Raw genomic sequence first — 21,504 nt, 5'->3', positions numbered from 1 at the left:
AAAACAAAAACATGTAATTTCCTGCAATTTGCTTTTAAATCAGTCTTTCGCTTTGACTCCAATGAACATAAATAAGTTCGATATTGTGGGTTCCAAAGTCAAGTTTATTCACCTTTTCTGTTGGGGGTTTATTTTGGAGCTAATTTATTTTTCAACAATATAGCCTAGCGGAACTGACAAAGGACAAAACAAAAATGAAGGACAGTAGAGGATCAAGAATATTGTAACCAGGAGCTGCCAGGTGGCACAGTGAGTAAGAGCACCGGGCCTGGAGTCAGGAGGACCCGGGATCAGTTCCAGCCTCAGATACTTAATACCCACAAAAAATAACTGCCCGTGTAACCTTGAGCAAGTTACTTAACCCCAACTGCTTTATGTAAAAAAATAAAAAGATTGTTGTAACCAGCTGAGCGTTTCCCTAATATAACTTGTTTAAAATGATACATGGCATGAATTATCTGGAAACCTACCTATTCCTAATTCTATATCTTAGATTAAAGAATGAATATCTGTGGAAAAGTCACCAATTCATAGAGTCTTGTTATTGGAAAGAAAAGGAGAGACCATCAAGTCCAACCCAGTGAAAAAGGATCCCTACATTAGTGGTCTTATTTGACACATCACTACAATGATCAACAATGAGCTTGGAATCCTCCAGGTATTTTTTGTTTTTCTTTATTTTTTTTCCAATGTGCTCCTATCCAGCTATGGCTCTCCATCTGGAATTTTCAAGGACATTCTAGATTGTAAATTATTCTTATTTAATTCCATTTTTTCTTTTGGTTTCTCCTAATTCTGTGATCTATCAATGTGTTCTTGAATCCTTTCTCTAACAGCTGCTTTGTGTCATCTACAAATCTATTTCATGGGGTTGGTGTGAGAATCAAATGAGATGATATCTGTAAAATGCTCAGCATGGTGCCCGAATCCTATGTGAAAGTCTCTTTGGTTTTAGTTAAATACACGGATAGAAATGTTAAATTGCACAGAGCAAAGCATAGGCACCTCGGGCCCTTTTTATGGATTTCTGTTTCCAGGGGGGGCATCAAGATATTGATCTTGGTGAAAACAGTTTCCTTTTCTTCATGTTCACCCACCATGACTTTAAATAATAAATTGCTGAATTTTCTCAGGAATCAGTCAAAGGCCCTTGGTTACAGTTGACTAGAAAATATGGTTTGCAGACTAGTCTCTTTCCTTTTTTTTTTTCTTTAATCAGGGAATTTCCCCTTCTTCAATTTCTCCATAATATTTTCTTGAATTCTTCTGTCCTATTTTCAGTTCATAATATTTGAAAGACTGCTTACCAATCACTGAGTCAAATTTGACTTAGCGAGCATCCCTGCTAATTCATTCAATATGCAATGTGGTACAATAACTAGATCATTCATTGGATTTGGAGACAGGAAAGACCATAGTTCAAATTCAGTCTCTGAAACTGATTAGTTGTGTGACCCTTGCCAAGTCACTTTATAGCTTTCTATTTCAGTCTCCCAACTGTAAAAAAGGGACAAAAATCCTGCATACCCCATAGAGTTTTTGTGAGAACCAAGTGAAATAATATATGTGAAGAGCCCAGCATAGTGCCCAAAACATGAGTGCTTTTAATATGTTTGTTCCATCCCTGTGAGGATGTAGTTCATTTGAGCTAAGGAATTTGTACTTATCTAGGTCAGTCAAGTGCTCTCTTACTTTGGTACCAATGTCTGATTGTCATACTGGCGTCTGTCCTCACAGGTTCAGAGACTACTTTTCTTTCTTTCTTTCTTTCTTTCTTTCTTTCTTTCTTTCTTTCTTTCTTTCTTTCTTTCTTTCTTATAAGCAATTGGGGTTAAATAACTTGCTCAAGGTTACACAGCCAGTTTTTTGTGTGGGTGCCAAGTATCTGAGGCTGGAACCGATCTCAGGTCCTAACGACTCTGGGGCAGGTGCTCTTACTCACTGTGCCACCTAGCTGCCTACAGAGACTACTTTCTTTGGCAGAAAAAAAATGCAAAAGAACAATTGTGCAGCTTTGTCTTCTCTGTCAACAGTTATCACTATTTTGTTTTCTTCTGTTTAGCAGTTCGACCTCTTTTTTTATTCTCATCCCAATAGCAATGACATCCTTTTTGTTGTTGTTCACTTTCAAAACCTCTCTGGTGAATTTTGGCATTACTCAACATACTCTTATAGGATGTGTCACACTTTTGAATGCATAACTTGTCAATTGCCTTTGCTTCCATTTTCTATATATGTCCTTCTTAAATCTAAGTTAATACACGAATTCACTACACACCCACATCAGTCAACAGCCCATATCCTTAGACATAGAATGGCAGGATTCAGACAAGCAATCAGCCTGGAAGATCCCCACCCTCTCCCACATTGTTAATACTTTTGTAACTTCTTTTCTACATTAAAGTTGTAAAATTACATCCAATGTGATATGATTCCATTCATTTGAAAAATGATGGACTAAAGGGTATGGAATACAATTAACTCTGTACTCCAGATGACACTAAAAACACTCAAACCATCACTTTAACAGGTAATAAACAAGACCATTCACCCTCAAACATATTCCAATTAATATTTCCAAAATAACAATTACAAACAGAAGCATTTCAGTAACAAACCTAGATGTTTAAGTTCAACCCAATTTTTTAAATGGATCGAAGGAAAATCATTAAGATGAAATAGAAGGAAGAAGTCCCTCCTGCCGAATTGTGTTTTAAATTGTCTCTCCCTTTTGCTGTGTCTCATATGCATTTATTCTGATTTGTCTCAAAGTGTTTAATATTCTCTCTCTCTGGATTTCCATTGTGCTAAATATAAGAAAGTTTGTGATGGGATTTTTTTTCTCTTGATTCAGATTAGGGGAATGATTTAATAAGGTTATATATTGGCTAGTATGCAATGAATTCTGAATTTATAGGTACAAGGAATGCTAATCTAGTCGATGGCTCACTCATCCATTTACTGTAAGTGGAAAAGAGAATAAGTGCATAAGGTACATCTTCTGTCTAATCCAGGTAAAAAGCACATTCATTCATTAGGAGGTAGCTGCAATGCTCCTTCCAAGTTAGACAGTAGACTTGCCTCCTCCTCTAATTTTCATAAACCAAAGCCAATAAAAATAGAAGCAAAGGAGAAGAGGTTATGACCATAGTAGAAAATAAAGATGGCTACTCAACAAGAGGGATATGGAAAATAATGACACAAAGTAGATAGACTTTAATAGGAGATACCATAAGCAATGTGGCTGAAGACTGAATGCATATTCCATTTCTCAGCTATTCAGAAAGAAATTATTCATCGTACATTTGTTATTCTATACCAGAAGATATATGGGAGGTAAAATTGCATGGTATCTGTGACCCAGTAATAATGCTGTTGGATATACATTTTCTCTGGTTTTCATATAATATTTTCCTTAAAGTGATTCTTACCTCATTTTGGAGATCTCGGATCATTTTGCTCTTTCTTTCCATTTCAGTCTTTAAAAAATTAATCTGTAAATGAATAGAATATTAATTATGTAGACACATTTCAAATTCATTCCACATTTTCCTAACTTACCATTCATGATTTCAATATATAATTAAGCAATTACCTCCACAGCTATCAATAAAATACTGAGAAAGTAAAAGGGATTAAAATTTTTATTAACAAAAGACATCATTAATAGACCCATATACACACCTCTATTTAATGTGAAAATGTTCTTTTTATATTTAATGGGATATCATAACTGTACTCAATTAAAAGACCATTTAGAGTTGAAGTAAAGATTTGTTGTAGGAAATAATACCTAAGGCCTTAATAGTTTGCTTTCCTATGTGAGAGTCTGGTAGAGTTCAAAAAGTTCTAAGTGAAACGTCAATGATGATGATGATTTTCATGATGACAATACCTAGAATTTATATATAATGATAAGTTTGACAAAGCACTTTACATATGATTTTTATTTTAACAATAATCCAAGAGGGTCTAATTATTTTCTCCATTTTTAATAATGAAACAGAATGGCATATTTTTAGTAATTGATTCAGTAACATGGCACTTAAATATCTGAGACAGAAACTGAATTCAAGTCTTCCTGAAACTAGTCTAGTATTCCAGCTATCGCAATACCAAGTTAGCTCAGATACCACTCTCTATGTGTTTCTAGGAAAATCACTCAATTTATTTCTATCTCTGAAAATATGGGTTACCTCTTGCCCCATCAATGTAACAGTATGCTCATGAGGATCAAATGGGATAATAGATACAACAGCACTTTGAAAAGTACAAAGAACTAGGGGCGGCCAGGTGGTACAGAGAGTAAGAGCGCCGGCCCTGGCATCGGGAGACCTGGGATCGGTTCCGTCTTCAGATACTTGGGACCCACACAAAAAATGATTGGCCATGTAACCTTCAGCAAGTTACTTAACCCCTATTGCTTTTAAAAAAAAAAGTACAAAGAACTACCAAAAATCAGCTTTTCTTCTATGCTAAAAAGAAAACACAGATTTGTATCCCAATCTCTACTTGGATTTATTTTTAGTTCTTTACTGTATCTCTGTAATTTCCCCTCATTTTTGATCAGTTGGTTATGAACCCCCTCAGTCATGAGAGAAAATATTCAAAAAAGAAAGAAAGGTGAAAACATGAAAATATAACTTGACACTAACTCTGCTCTTACTCTTCAAAAGCAGTTTGGAAGTTCAAGCTGGAGCATCTCAACTAAGGAAGCACTAGAAAATGTCATATGCAAAATGTTTCTCTTCAATGGTGAAATCCTCGTGGGGCAAAGGAATAATGTGAAATAACTTAACAACATGTTGTTTATCAATATTGTGAGACACACAAAGAAAGTTTAAGAGAGAACAGGATCTATCAAAGTGCTAATAAGGGAAGCCATTATTCAATAAAGGATCAGGTGCATCATGGGCAAAGTAATGTACTGTTTTAAGTAATAATGAAAGCTAGATAGTATATAGAACCAAAGTCAGATAATCTTTAACCCTCTGCATATACACATACTACCTAGATATTTATGCATTCCCAGTGACTTATTAATAACTTAGGAATAAAATAACATTAAAATTAAACCACTTGACCTATGTATATACTAAAGTCAAAATCCAGTTCAATACAGTGTTTTTTTTTTGTTTTTGTTTTTTGCTTTTTGGAGGAGGGATGGCAGGGCAATTGGGGTTAATTGACTTGCCCAAAGCAACAAAGCTAGTAATTGTTAAGTGTCTGAGGATGAATTTGAACTCAGGTCCTCCTGACTGCAGAGTTGCTGCTCTATTCGCTGCACCACCTACTCACCCCTCAATACAGTTTTAAAGAACAATCATGTATTAAATGTCTACCTTGTATAATAAACAATGTGCTGACCATGAGTATGCAAAGATAATCAAAAAAGGCCTCAATCTCTCGGGACTACTATTTCTCTGGTATATTATAATTTATATTTAGAAAAGGAAATACATAATTTGCAAAAGTTATTACAAGGGAGATGGAGTGTAAGTGGTGGGATCAAAAAAGGCTTAGTGGTTGGGGCAGTCCCTCGAGAGGGTTTTTTATTTTTATCTTTCTTGTTTTAGGTTTTGTTGTTATTGTTTCTAAAGCAATGTGTTCTTTGTGGTGACTGTGAGAAAAGAATATATTGTAGACACGGCATACCACTTGTATAGGGCTGTGTATGTGTGAGTTGTCATATAATGTTGGAAATTCGTTCAATAAGTGTCCCAACCTCAAAATAGTTCAGTTGGAGTCTAAGCTAATATCAGAGTGTCTGAGACAACTAAAGCCCCAGTCGTGCTCATATAGAAAAAATAATCTTATCCGAATGCATATCTATATACATGTGTGTATATATATGTGTGATATATATTTGTCTATGTACATGTGTATATATATATATATATGATATATATTTCTAGATATATATGTATGTGCATGCTACTAGGTGGCACAGACTGCTAGGAATAGAGTAAGGAAGACCTGAGTTCAAATCTGACCTCAGATACTTACTAGCTATGTAACACTGGACAAATCACTTAACCCTGTTTGCCTCCATTTTCCCATCTGCTAAATGAGTTGCAGAAGGTAATGAAATACTACTCTAGTAGCTTTACAAACAAACGAACAAAAACACAAATGAGATCACAAAGGATTAGACACAACTGAAACATTATATGTGTGTGCACATATGTATGTAGGTGTGTTTAGTTGCATATATGAATAATATGTGCATACATGTGCTCCTTTAATATTCAAATACACACGTGTATATATGTGCATGTATGGATATACAGTTGTGTGGATACATACATGCACACACATGTGTATTACATACTTATTAGGATACCTGGTTTGTACTGTGAAAAAAAATTTAGCAACTTGTATATGTAACTATCTTTGGGTGTCCATATGTACATGCAGGTATGTATGTGTTGCTCTAAACATGTGATTTCATCAGTGTGCAAAACTCCTGATGTGGAAACTCCCTCCAGTAGTGCAGAGTGCTGTTACATCAAGGAAGGAAGAAAGGAGGGAAGGGAGAAGGAAGGAAAACATCTTATTAAGTTCCTACTATGTGCCAAACACTGAGGATATAAAGAGAAAAGGCCAGAAGTTTCTGTTTCAAGGAACTCTCATTCTAATTCTAATAAGGGAAGATAGCATACATGGCAGGTTTCAGGTACAAGAAAGGAAGTTACTATAGAATCTTTAGGCATAATTGTGAAAGACAAAACTTTCCATTCTCATATAATTTTTCCAGGTGCTATTTTTAATATTTAGTTTTTTTGCATTGAATTTCCAGCAATATAATACAAAGCTACAGATAAATCTTCTTCATATTTTGTTTATTTACATTCTGATTTATTTTCAATTTCCTATCAGCTCTCTGTTATATAGAACATTTTTTTGTCAGCACCATGTGTTCTTGCACTCATTAAAAAAAAGACTGCCATTAGTATTTATTTCAGAATCCTATTTATCTTGAATTCTATTAATAAGTTTTATATCTACCCAGTAACACATGTTTTTTGTTTTCACTTTTTCATAGTATGATTTGATATCTCAAGGAACAAAGCCCCTCATTCACTCATTTTTTTTCCCTTTGTTCCATTATATCTTTCCTCTCTAAATTGCTGACAATTTATTCCCGAAAATTATTTTTAATTCATCTATCTATAAAATATCCTTTTTTGAAATGATTGATATGAAATTAAATCTATTATTATTAAAATCAAATTACTTTAATCATTTCTCATATGTTAGCATAATCCAGTCATGAGAACTGGCCATCTTTCTAATTATTTAAGTTATTTTATTTCTTAAAAATATACAGCACTGATCAAGCTATCAGTTGTGTTATTTGTAGTACAATTTCTAGATATTTGATATGTTTTTTATCATATTCAGTATATTTTAACTTCTTACTACTTTGTTAATGATGTGGAGATAGACAAATTTGTTTCATTAATTTATTTTGTATCCAAATACTTTACAGAAGTTATTGATTGCCTCAAAATATAACTATACAATCTATAAGTAATGAATGCAGTCACTTTGCCTATGAGTAATTATGCAATTTGGGGGGGGGCTGTTATATCAACTATTTCTATCATTACTGTAATTCAGTCATATTTAGCTTTGTGTTACCCCATTTGGCGTTTTCCTGGCAAAGATATGGAGTAGTTTTCCATTTCCTTCTAAGCTAATTTTACAGATGAAGAAACTGAGGTAAATGGGGCTAAGTGACTTGCCCAGGATCACACAACTAGTATGGTCAAATTTGAACTCAGGAAGATGAATTCAGGTGCAGCACTCAGACCACTGCATCACCTAGTTGCCCTACTAAAACTATAAACAAGTAATAATAGGGAACATGGATATCTTTGATTTACCTCTGTTCTTACTCAGAAACCTTCTATTATTTCTCTATTACAAATAATACAAGGATTTGTTGTTGTAGATATATACTTTCCATCATAGTATGTAAAATCCCTATTATTCCTGCTTTAGGGGTTTTTTATATTACATAAATACTGCATTTTTTTCTTTTAAATATTTTTTTCTAATTACAGGTACAGACAGTCTTACCATTCTTTATTTATTTAACTATCTATCTATTCATTAATTTATCAATTTACTTATTTAGCTTTTTGGAGGGGGGAAGGTAGGGCAATTGGGGTTAAGTGACTTGCCCAAGGTCACATGGCTAGTTTTTGTGTTAAGTGTCTGAGGCCGGATTTAAACTCAGGTCCTCCTGACTCCAGGGCCAAAGCTCTATTCAGTGCACCATGTAGCCACCCAACATTCTTTTTCTATATAAAAAATTTAAGTTCCATTTTTTTTTATTTTTTCTTATTCCTCTCCTTCTTCCATGAGATGATTAACAATTTGATAAAGGTTATATGTTTACAATCTTGTAAAACATATTTCATGTTGTGAAAGATGAAACAGAACAAAAGGGAAAAAATTGCAAATATGCTTTGATTTACATTCATACTCCATCAGTTCTTTCCCTGGACATAGGATACTATAGTCCATTGTGAAGCTTTTGGAACTTTTCCAGATCATTGTATTGCTGAGAAGAGATAAGCCAATCACAGGTGATCATTGTACAATACTGCTATGCACAATCTTCTCCCAGGTTCTGCTCATTTCATTTTGCATCAGTTTATGCAAGTATTTCTATGTTTTTTCTGAAATCTCTATGCTCATCATTTCTTATAGCATGAGAGTATTCCATTACATTCCCCATTCAGCCATTCCCCAACTGATGAGCATTCTCTCAATTTCTAGTTCTTTGCAACAACAAAAAAGAGCTGCTATAAATATTTTTGTACATGTAGGTCCTTTCCTCCTTTTTCATGATCTCTTTGGGATACAGAACTAATAGGATTACTGCTGGATCAAAGGGTATGCATAGTTTTAGAGTCCTTTGAGCATAGTTTGCAAATTGCTCTCCACAATGGTTGGATCAGTTCACAAATCCACCAACACTGAAATAAATACAGCATTTATAGAAAACCTTTTCTTTCTGTTGATAAAATTCTCTAGTTTCTGTTTTATATTTGAATTTTCCAAATGTTAAAAATTATCTTTGTTATTGTTGTATAAATTTTATCATCTCACAGTGAATTTATTGATATAGTTTTAAAAATATATTTTAATAATGTTATTCAAGATTTATTAATATACTGTTTTATATTTTTCAATATATGATCTTTTACCAGTTAAGTTTTAAGACAACATTCATCTTGCAGAAAGAATATGAGATATTTGAGGTATTTTCCCCTTTTTGTGAAATAAATTTGAAACATAAAGGTTTTTTGCTCCTTAAAATTTAATAAATTCATTGCTACGCTGGATCCAGATCAAACTAGCTCATGAGAGGCAACTATTAAATTTTCAATGTGATATTTATAATTCTGGAAAATGCCAAATGCTACAAATAAAGGCTTGATCATTTTTTGTTACTTGTCTAGACTTATGAAAGTAATAGAAACATGTTATATATACATATTAAACTAAAAAGTGAACCATGCATACATTTTTATAAGACTAGTAGCTAAATATGAACAATACTTATACATCCTTCTGAAATATATCCCCTATCCTGTCTTCAGGAATTTATTTGTGCATCGGTCAACTTCTTTCTCTCAGGTTGAGTTGCTTAAATCTGTTACTTGGGATTTTTTTTTTCTTGATTTATTCTATTTATGTTTTAGTTTTGGCGGCCTTTAACTAGTCATAATGATTTTGATAATTTTCCTTCTTTCATTTACATTTGTTTTCAAATACCCTTTTTCCTTTAAAAAAATTCAATTTAACTTTTAACCATTTCTTTTCCTTCCTCTTCTCTTATTCTTTGCTTTATTGTTTCATTTTTCAAATTTCTTTTAGTTTTGATGTAGTAAAAGGTAAGTGCTTTTAGATGTAAACTCTTATTCAGCCTTCTTTGTGGGAAGCATGTGCAAAACCTCTTTTTTTTTTTTTAATTGAAGCTACACACAATGAGGAAATAACATTCTGAGAGTTTTTCTGTTGATGGTTATAGTGGTGTGCTCATGCTTGTACTCAAGCGCTAGGACCATAGCTCTCCCCAGCCCAGAGACACTATTTCTGCAATAAATCATGAGTGGGCCCCAGTGAAGCAAACTATCTCACCCTGTTACAAGAACAAGCTGACCTCTGTAGAATTTCTCTTCTATGAACAGGACTGTCTTGTACCAGCAGAATTATCACATACTGATTCCCACAGTTACTGTATACAATCCAGATGTCAAGCCATAGATGTCAACTTCCAAGGCTATCTTATTAAAGACATAGATACACAGACCTCTAACGAGTCTCCTGCTGTCCAAGGTTTCTAGTTGTGAATGACGCTTGTGTCCAAGTTACAGAAACTCTATGCTCCCTACCTAATTAGCATACTTGAAACTCTATTCACTGCATTTTCTATATAAGCTTTAACATCACTCCTCTTAGGTTGTGAGCTCCCTAAAGGACCTCTGCCTGCCTTTATTAGTGTCATAATAAACTTTTTTTTCCACCTGACTGGAAGATTTCTTGAGTCTGTGAATTCTTTTCAGATAACTCTGCCCTGAACCTCAGTATTCTGGGGTCCTTGTAACTTCAAACATCATCAGCTACAGGGCAATACATTAATTTTCAAGTATAAGTACTGACATAGATTGAGAAGAAATTTTAACAGTATTATCAAGAATATCATTCATATCAACTGACCACATGAAGTTAAATGATTCTTGGAACTACTGAATTGTGAGATATATAGCCATTTAAAAGACTTTTTACTCATGATGTCCTACCCACTCTCCCTCTATCACTCCTCTTTTCTCTCTCCCTTTTCCCTGTTCTCTTCCTATTGCCATCTCCCTCTCTTTCTCTCATTTGCCTATTTATCTCAGGGTCTAAATCTGTTTCTTATCTGTTATCTTCTCTGGGTTGGTTTGTCCCTACTTAAGGAGCTAAGTAGTCTTCAGCTCCTGAAGCATCAACATATTGGTGCTGGACTCTGGAATTGTGTGTACATACTTACACTCATATGTGTGAACATGTATATACATATATTTATACACATGTATATACATACACCATATATGTATATACGCACATATATTGATGCATATAGATATATGTGTATGTCTGTATATATACATATATGCACATAGATATGTATAAACACACACATATATTCTTGATGAAATTTAAGACTATTGTTGAGAACTCTTGAACCCCGATTATCTGCCTCTCTAGTAGCAAGGGCTATTGGTGTATCTCACCAATACTGGCCTTTTTTTTTTTCTAAGAGCACTGTTGAAAAAAATAAAATCAATAGCTGACTTTTAGAGTACATATACAAAGTATTATTTCATATGATAGATTTAAGAAGTGCTTTTCGTCCATTATCTCATTTCATTCTCCATTCTGACACAATAACTTTGTAGAGTAGGTCATGAATATATTTATCAACTTTAAAGGTGAGGAAATTAAGACTAAAAAATTTCATTGATCACCCCTTAATATCTGTTGTTCATAATTAACAACAACTATAATTAAATTATAATGGAAATAGATTAGAACGAAGGACTGGAAGCATTTCAATGTCACACAAGGGCAGTGATACCTTAGCTATGAGGAGGAGGCACAGAGGATAGTCCACACTCCTTCCTTCTTAATATGATGATAATAATTAAACCAAAACATTCAAGCCAATGCCAATAGCCTTCTGCCATCCGTGACCTTGAAGTGACCGAACTGCATTCTCCCCTCTGAAATCATTGCTGCCCCTAGCAGAAGTCCATGCCTAATTTGAACAGGCAGGTGACATTTAGTTATTTACCTGATAGAAAGGATGAATGAGCCCACTGGCACAAAATCCTTGGTGCGGAATCAAAGCTTGCAGCTGTTTCTTACTTTTATACTGATTATGTCTCACTTAGGGCAAGTTAAGCCATAAAAATTAACCAGGGTAGTGAAATGCATCAAATCCACATTAATATCTTTAATTACTGTGCCATACCTGAGTGCTCAGTCTTGCTTTAGTAAGCTATCGGGGTTCTCCATTAGGAGTTCTGCTTTCACAAGCTGTGGCTTTGCTAATTTGCCTCAGGTGAAAAAAAAGGAAAAATATGCAAATCTCAGAAAAGAGTATTTTTAAAGAAAATTAGACCAAAGGCAGTTTACGCTTTTAAACGTGTAATGTCTTTTCTTTTTTTTACCTGCCCCTTTTCACTTTCGGTGATATTGAAACTCAAAGTGACTTTACTCATAAAAATACATTTTACTATGGACTCAACTAAATCCCTTGGGGACTTCCATAAAAATTAATCGCCTCCTCCAGAAAACATGTATCTTTTCTTCCCCTTTGTAGAAAAGACATACTGATCAGAGACCTAGTCAAGATGAATTCTGAGGTCTGTTTTAGCATAATGTTAATAACTCCATCAGCGATGAAACCATGTGCTCTAGTTAAAAGATCTCTTGTTATGTGAATATTCCTGAAAAGTTTTACCATTAAAAAAGTAGCTTAGGAACATACCTCATTATTAAGCTTTTAAAAGAAATGGAGATACATTATTTTTGTACAAATAGGAATTAATCAAGATGCTGAGAAAATGAGTATCCCCAGGAGCATTGAAGGAAAACAGGTATATTATGAGTCATAGATGACTGTGGATATCAGTGAGCTATGCTGTATAAATAATTAACATTTATAAAGCACTCTAAAGTTCGCCAATTGTTTTATGGGAACCTCATAACACGCCCATGAGTTTAGCACTAACGATATTTTTATGTCCATTTGATGAATGAGGAAACAGTGCTTATGTTCAAACATAGACAGAATTCATCATGCAGCCTCCTGGAATCTAGAGCCACTTTAGCAAACATGTCAAGCAGGCTCCTAATTCTGGATCTGGGCCTATCTCATTAATGGGCAATCTCCTCTTGTATCTTTTTCACGAGCGATGCTTCATGGGAAGTGGAATTGGGCACTCACTTCATACAGCTGAGGAAAGGGAAGGCCAATTCTAGCTGAGGACAGGATCAACTTTGCATTCATCAGCTCTGAGTCAGCTTCTTCTACTAAAGCAAACTAGCATTGCCTCTACAATGTATTGTTATAGGTACATACCTAGGGCATAGAGAGACTGTCCAGGGTCACAGAACCAGCATATACTGTTGTTGTTTGTCCTCTGTTCTCAATTAGGACCAGGGCATCAGGAAGGTGATGCCATGACTTGCAAATGAATTAGATTTAAGTGAAAGGTGTCTGTTCAAAGTTACCACCATCACTCCCTTTTCGGGAGCCATCTGGGTCTAGGGGCAAGTTATAGATCAGAATGACTGAAGATGGTGCCAGATGAAGTGGGAGACCTTGACCTTTTTAAGTTAAGGTCATTCCCAGGTCTCAATTTGACTGAAGCAATGCCCATTTAGTGATTAAGACTAGGTAAGTAATGAGAAAAAGAATGGCCTCTTTTATCTAGTCAAAAACAAAAATAAATATGGGAGAAGACCCTCAGGGTTTCTGACCCAAACAGAAATAGTTTCTACATACATTCATTCTGAGCCCTGAAGGCCCAAACAATGACGAAGTGGGGTATGGGCTGGGCCCCATAGTTGGCCAATCAATGAGAGCCAGAGTCATTTGTGTTTAAATCATGGTACTTAAGAAAGATATCTAAACAGTAAGCCCCAAGATTTCTTGTGATATTTCAGAAAAGAGGGAGGAGGGAAAGAGAGAGGAAGGAAGAGATGAAGAAGGAAAGGAAGGAAGGAAGGAAGGAAGGAAGGAAGGAAGGAAGGAAGGAAGGAAGGAAGGAAGGAAGGAAGGAAGGAAGGAAGGAAGGAAGGAAGGAAGGAAGGAAGGAAGGAAGGGAGAGAGGGAGGGAGGGAGGGAGGGAGCTCCATTACACTACTAGAACTGGTCAGTTGGGTACCTAATGTGGCAGCTCCTAATACTCCCAGGTTTCTGTTTGTCCATTGTTCTCAAAGGGGACCAAAGCATCAGGATAGTGACACCATGATTTAAAATTGAATTTGATTTAAGTGAGGGCAGGCTATGCAAAGTCACTAGCCTCACTCTCTCCTCCAGAGAGTCCCTCTTGGTCCAAGGGCAAAATATAGTTCAGCATAACTTGAAATGGTCCAGGGCCAGGTAATCAGTATATGCTACAAGTAGAACAAGAACCCATGTCCCATGATTTCAAGACCAGATAACCATATACTATACTATAATATCTGAAATTTCCATTTCTTTAAAACTCAAAATATTTGTCCACGCACCATCATTCTTGCACCATCCTAGGCATTGTACAGTGGATATTGATGCCATGTCCATACATACCCCTAAATGTAAGCTCTTTGAGGTCAAATATTACTGTCCCCAGTTTTCAGATGGGCAGATTAGAGTTCAAGTTTATATGACTTGACCAGAGTCCTATATCTTGCAAGTATGGAATAAGGCATCTAACAATTATTATAGGATCATTGTTTTAGAATTGAAAGGGTCAGTTAATCCAACTCCTGAATTTTATAAATGTGGAAACCAAAATTGGAGAACCAAGGCTAAACTTACATCTCCTGACATCAATTGAATGTTCTGTGCTTCTCAGCAGATTCAGAATGATCAATGAGATGTGATTACGTTCAAATAAAACACATAATTTATGCTTCTTAAAAACATACACATGGATGGAACACTAATTCATTGTTGGTGGAGCTGTGAGCTTATCCAACCATCCTGGAGAGCAATTTGGAACTATGTCCAAATGGCTATCAAAATGTGCATACGCAGCAATACCACTTCTAGGGATGTATCCAAAAGAGATCATACAAATCGGAAAAGGACCCACATGTGCAAAAATATTGATAGCAGCTCTTTTTGTGGTGGCCAAGAACTGGAAATTGAGGGAATGTCCATCAACTGGGGAATGGCTAAACAAGTTATGGTATATGAATGCAATGGAATACTATTGTGCTGTAAGAAATGATGAGCAGGAAGACTTTAGAGAAATCTGGAAAGACTCATATAAACTGTTACTGAGTGAGGGGAGCAGAAGAAGTCGAATATTGTACATAGTAATAGCCAGAGTGTGCAAGAACTGATTTTGATACACTTAGCCCTTCTCAGCAATTCCAAAGGACACATGATGGAAAATGCCAACCACATCCAGAGAAAGAACTAGGGAGTCAGAATGCAAAACAAAGCCGACTATTTACGTTTTTGTTTTGTTTTTTTTCCCTTCTGTCTCATGGTTTTCCCCATTTGTTATATTTCTTCCATGCAATATGACTAATGTGAAAATGTATTTTATAGGAATGTATGTGTAGAGCCTATATATGACTTCAAGTCACCTTGGGGAGGGAGGAGGAAAAATTTAAAACTTATGGAAGTGAATGTTGAAAACAAAAAATAAATAATTTAACAAAAAATACATATACATGGTAGCTTCTGTGGTAGATTTTATTTAAAAAAATATTCTCTTGTTCATTTTTCCAATAATATGAACAACTGCTATGTGCCCTTTATAATTCATGTTCTTTTAGGGCCAAACCTAGCCTTATCCTAGAAGGTCAAAATAGATTGGGGTTTTTAAAATATAATTTGATTTCCTTAATTGCTTTAAATTCATAGATATAAAAATAGGATAATATGGGCAATCATCACTTCATGTGCAGGTGCTCTTTGTTTACTACATATCAAATCCAGGGATAATTTGCCAATCAACTAATATGGAATAATGTGAGACATGATTACATTATTATGCTCAGGTCTATGGGAAAAGTACAACCATTCTGGGTTTGCTTTTAATCCTCTATGTGTACACAAATTGCTCAATTAGGAAGGTCTTTTGTGTAGAATGTATTGGAAATTAAAGATTAGATTATAGTTCATTCCTAACTTGTCTAGTCCCTCACCAAATTAGAGAGAAAGAGAGAAGAGAAGAGAAGAGAAGAGAAGAGAAGAGAAGAGAAGAGAAGAGAAGAGAAGAGAAGAGGAGAAAACCTGGAAAAGAATAAGTCAATAAAATGGTATAAATTAAAATCTCCTTGGAACAGCTAATGGCAAAATGAATTAAGCACTGGCAATGAAGTAAGGAAGACCTGAGTTCAAATTTGACCTCAGAAACTTGTCACTTAAGTAGCTGTGTGACCTTGGGCAAGTCACTTAACCCCAATTGCCTTGCCTTACCTCCCTCCAAAGAATAATTAAAATGTCCCCCTTCCTCAAATATATGCATACATATACACACAATAGGATCATTGACTTAAAGATAAAATGGACATTCAATTTTAATTTAATTTAATTTTAAATGCTTAAGAAAAAAGGTCCTCAAAGGTTTGACTCACCTGAGATTACACAAGACACATAATGACAAAGTCAGTTTTCAAACTCAGTTCCTATGATTCCCATCATTCATGGTTCTTTCCAAGAATCAAGAAAAAAAGCCAAGCTGAGAAATATATTCACTTACATTACCAACTCTTAGATGATACATGATTTTAGGAAATAGCTGATACAAAAAATATAGAACATGTCCAACATCTGTATGAAGTTCATTTCTTAAGCTAAACAAGGATGGAAATTTCGATTCGATTTGGCAGAAATAAATGTGACTGCCAAAACACAGAAGCAATGGACAGATTTTCACAGTGAGACAGATCAGGTGACTGCTTACAGTCCTTGGTTAGTAAGTCATATGTTCCACATTTTCTTCTCTTCCTTTATGCAAATCTGACATGTCTCAGAGATACTACCAACATACTCTATGTTATATATAATTTTCTTTATTCAAGTCTGTATAATTTTTCTTTTTTAACAACATACTGGTGGATATCAGGTCCAAATTTGGTTTGCTATTTTTTTTTTCTCCTAAGGTTTCATTATGATGATTCTAAATGAAAACACAAACACTGCCAGCCTGCCTGTATTCTTGGGAATGGGGTCAAATTACCCGGGAAACATCCAAATATCCAATTTGTTATTAGTCATAAGGGGGCCATAAGAAGGCCGTGTTTAGCTTAGAAATCTCCAGAGAAAAACAAAAAGCTCATTTTCCCAATAAGAGCCCAGCACTTTTGTCTCCCTTGAGGAAATATAAGCAGAGCTCTAAGGACTTAAAATCAACTTTTCACAGCAGTGGTTAGAAATGTAAAACCCGATGGTAGCTGGAAAGCTCTTTCTCATGGAACTTTATATCCAAGTCTATAGTTGTGGGTTGCAGGGTCTAACTGGGGGAAAACAACAAAACAACAAACAACAAAACTAAAACAAAAGCAAAAAAAATTAACAAACACAATTGTAAGGTAGAGAGAATTTATCTCTGACAACATTTCAGATCCTACCCACCCTTTGCAGCAAGCTCACTCTCCTTTCTCCACCATGTATTTGCCCTATAGCATATCACTGTCAATTGCTACTGTAGCATCATTTGACAAGAATTCAAGACATCTAATAAATATGAATGATAGTTCAAACCACAAAATTATTTACAAAAATATTTTCATTGGCTGCTTACATGCCCCTAGGATAATTATTTCAGATATTTTGATGCCTGTTTTACAAATGTAAAACAATAACAACAAAACAGAGGATCATAGATTTACAATTGGAAGGGGCCTTAGAGATAATCAACTTAGACAACCTCACCTAAGAAAGGAGGAAATTGAGAACCAGAGAAGTTAATGACTTGCTCAAACTGACAGAGATAACAAGTGAATAAGGCAGAATTTGCACTCAGGTCTTCCTGACCCCAAATCCAATGCTCTATCCATTATCCCAGCTAGATATTCAGTCATTTGCTCAGGGCTGTAAACTTAGTAAAAAGCACAGCTTGGATTTGAACCTGAGTAAGAAATACGGTATTCTTTCTATTGTCCAGCTTAATGGCAAGAGAAGTTACTTGGAAGTGAATTGCGGTTTAATGGTTCTAAATTTATTTTCTTAGCAAAGATAAAGGAGTTGTTGGCCATTTCCTCCGCAATCATGTCCCTTTTTTTACTGATGAGGCACTGAAACAAACAAGGGTTAAGTGACTTGCCCAGGGTTACACATTTAGTAAATATCTGAGGTCACATTTGAACTGAGATCTTCCTGACTCCATGTCCAGTGCTCTGCCTACCAGTTCCCTCACAAACGAAGAGGGAATTTGAATATTAGAAGCCTTCTCTAAGGATAAAATAGAAACAAGAATAATAAATTATAATTGTGAAATACTAGGTATCTGGGGTAGAGATGGAGTGATATTGAAGAGACAGGATGCTGAGAAAGTTAATGCTAATATCGTCCTCCTCTTCTCAAAAATCATGTTCTTTCCTAGGGTCCTAGGAGACTAGTCTATCGGAAACCTGAATCTCAAGAATGTTCCCCTGTGGGTTTCCACAATGTCCCTCATTTGATAAGCTCAACTAGGTCAGCAGGCTGCCTCTCCTTAAGCAGCTGCCAGTCTCAGAGGAGAGAGCTATCTCTACTCTGCCCTTTTCCAACAATTAACTGTCTAGGAATAAAATACATGAAGACATGGTATATTAAAGCATGATGTCTCCCTAATAAATTATGTAGAACTAAGAGAGGAATCATTAGACATGGAAAGGGATATAAAACTTGCTCCTTTCTCCCCATTTCCCCTTCATTTTTGTAAACTATTTCTCTCTTATGTTTACAGAATCCCAAATAAGTGAGTAGATATTTAGAGAGATGAATGGAGAGACAGAGAAAGAGAGAGAGATACAGAGAGACAGAGACAGAGATAGAGAGAGACAGAGAGAGAGACAGAGACAGGGAGAGAGAGAGGGAGTTGGATAGACAGATGGATGAGTGGATGGATGGATAGATAGATAGACAAACAGACAGACAGAGAGACAGAAATCACAATCTTGAGTTTTACTTGAATTCTTTTCTGATATCAAGGCGGGAGATTAGGGAGATCTTTCTTAAAACTGCTGAAGTAGATTAAAGTTTTAACTAACCCAGTATTCTATGACAAATACACCAGTAGACTTGCAATCTCACTGATGAGGGAATTCTCTCCTATGATTCAGATCACTGTTCATTCATGCTGGTCTATAATTTGTTCCTCTCATCCATATATACTTTTCCATAAGATTGCTGCAGGTTATATATTTTATATTTTGGGGGCCTTCCTGGCATTCTCTTTATTTTTTTCTCTGGCATTCTCTTTATATTTTGTGAACACCAATGACACATGGGGTCTATCCGCCCATTATTTGTGCCTGCCCCTTTCCATGTGACTCCTTTGTCATTGTTCTTCCTAGTCGTTTGTTTCTTTGATGAAGTCTTGTACATACTTGTCCAGTTCTCAATCACAATTCCTCATTTATAACATATTACAGCCGGCTTGCTTATATTCACCATGTTCCTCTCCATTTCCTTTTGCATGATTCTCAGATTCCTTTTTTGGGAGGAGACTCAAACTTAATGGAATTCTCTATGTGTCTACAAAAAGTGAAGCATTTTGGGGGCATTTTGCCTTGATGCCAAACTTAATGAAATCCCATGAAGTTTTCTGGAGATCATAATTAAATGGTGACAAATATAAGTGTTTAAAGGTCTGCTTTCAGCCAAATGTAATTTTTCTGGCTAGTTAACAGTCTTCCACTAAGAGATGGTAAGGGACTTGGATTCTGAGTATGCAAAGCAAGAGAAACTGTGTCCTTTCCACCCACAGAGAGCCAAAAAAACCAAAACCAAAACCCAACACACACACACACACACAAAACTCATCTAAAAGCGTGACTATAGTGTGACTTCTAATCCCTGTAAGGTTGAGAAATTAAGGAAAATGTTACTTGTTATTAAGACATTCTAATACTGACCCCTCACCCATAAGGGAGAGGGAAATACACAACATATTGAGACCTTCTGGTCTGGCCTTGCCAAGTCCTGTTGCCTAATTTTATCACATAAAATTTTGCTAAGAGACAGCATAGCCAATTAAAGTATTACCTTTGGAGACATAAAGATGTGGACTTAAGTCATTCTACTGTCCTATACTGTGGTTCCATAAGTGAGTCATTTAACCTCCATTTAACCTAATCTCCTAGATTTAAGAATCTACGTTTTAGATGCATTGAAATCTGCATCAGTGAAAGCAACATTCACATGAGAGTTCCTCCAACCAATGAAATCTCAAGTATATTTTTTAAATTGATGCAACGAAATTGTAATGAGACATTATATCCTGAGCTCCCAACATAGATCTCGGGTTTCTCCCAAGAGGACAGTTATACTCTAACAACATTAACAATTTCACAGCAAAAAAGCAGAATCAAAATGAGTCCCTATCTACTAGAGAATGTTTGAACAAATTATAGTGTATGAATATAACAGATTATTAATGATCCTTAAGATATGAGAGCTATGAGGAAATCAGACAAACATGCAAAGGTTTATGTCAACTGATGAAGAAAAAAGAAAGCAGAACCATGAGAACGAAGCATGTAATGTCTAAAACCTGGCAAGTTAAAATGCTACAAAGCAGGCAAACTCAGATGACCTGTAATGACCTTGTCCAAGGAAACAGTTAATCAAACATTTCATCTTAGTACACAAGTGAGGGACTGGGCTAACACATTATTGCACATGTTGTTAGATTAAGTGATTTCATTTACTTGTTTTTCCTGAATGATATTCTCCGTAATAAAGGTAGGTTTCAGTGAAGGTGGGGAAATACAGTGGGAAATTACTATAGTCCAAAAAACACATTAGATTGTTTAAAAAGGGGGACAGCTAGGTGGCACAGTGAATAGAGCACTGACCCTGGAGTCAGGAGGACCTGAGTTCAAATCCGGCCTCAGACACTTAACACAAACACTAGCCATGTGACCTTGGGCAAGTCACTTAGCCCCAATCGCCCTCCAAAAAACAAATAAAATAAAATAAAACAAGACTGTTAAAAAAAATCACCATCTCTTCTAGAATTAATATATTAAGTCTCAAGGTGCAGAGTTCAAAAGTGAATGTCTTAACTGAAATAAATTCTTGTGCCTTTAGAGTCCAACCCAACCCCATCTAAGCAATTATTTAGTACCTGTACAAAACTCTAGCAAGCTCTAGAAATACAAGGACAAAAATAAGAAACGGTCTCTTCCCTCAAAGAGATTTCCACACAAGGAATATAACATGTAAATATATAATTGCATACATAATAAATTGAAGAGGAGGGAATGAGCATTAATAGCTAGGGGGAACAGGAAAGATAAGATAACACTTAAAGGAAACCATGAAAGATACTGGAGTCCTATCCCAACCATATCTCCCTAACAGAAATAAGCACTGGGTCTCAGTTCAAGTGGTGGCATTGATATAGTAGTAGTACTAGAACTAAGAGCAGCAGCAGCAGCAGCAGCAGCAGCAGCAGTAGTAGTAGTAGTAGTAGTAGTAGTAGTAGTAGTAGTAGTAGTAGTAGTGGTAGTAGTGGTAGTAGTAGTAGTAGTAGTAGTAGTAGTAGTAGTAGTAGTAGTAGT

General features: G+C 35.5%; 1 protein-coding gene across 1 annotated transcript in view; it reads right to left on the bottom strand.

The window, feature by feature from the left end:
* The window catches only part of LUZP2 (leucine zipper protein 2), a 774,279-nt gene that overhangs the window by 405,958 nt on the left and 346,817 nt on the right, over window positions 1-21,504 (bottom strand). Inside the window, exon 5 of the mRNA XM_069091307.1 lies at window positions 3,432-3,494. Coding sequence (XP_068947408.1) covers window positions 3,432-3,494 — 63 coding nt within the window. The remainder of the gene's footprint in view (window positions 1-3,431; window positions 3,495-21,504) is intronic.

The sequence above is a fragment of the Petaurus breviceps genome, unplaced genomic scaffold (assembly GCF_028583685.1).
Source record: "Petaurus breviceps papuanus isolate PSGF00001 unplaced genomic scaffold, PetGlider_PUasm1.0 188, whole genome shotgun sequence".
In the NCBI taxonomy this organism is placed as follows: domain Eukaryota; kingdom Metazoa; phylum Chordata; class Mammalia; order Diprotodontia; family Petauridae; genus Petaurus; species Petaurus breviceps.
Note: the sequence above shows the minus strand (reverse complement) of the source record. Positions and strands in the feature narration are given on the sequence as shown.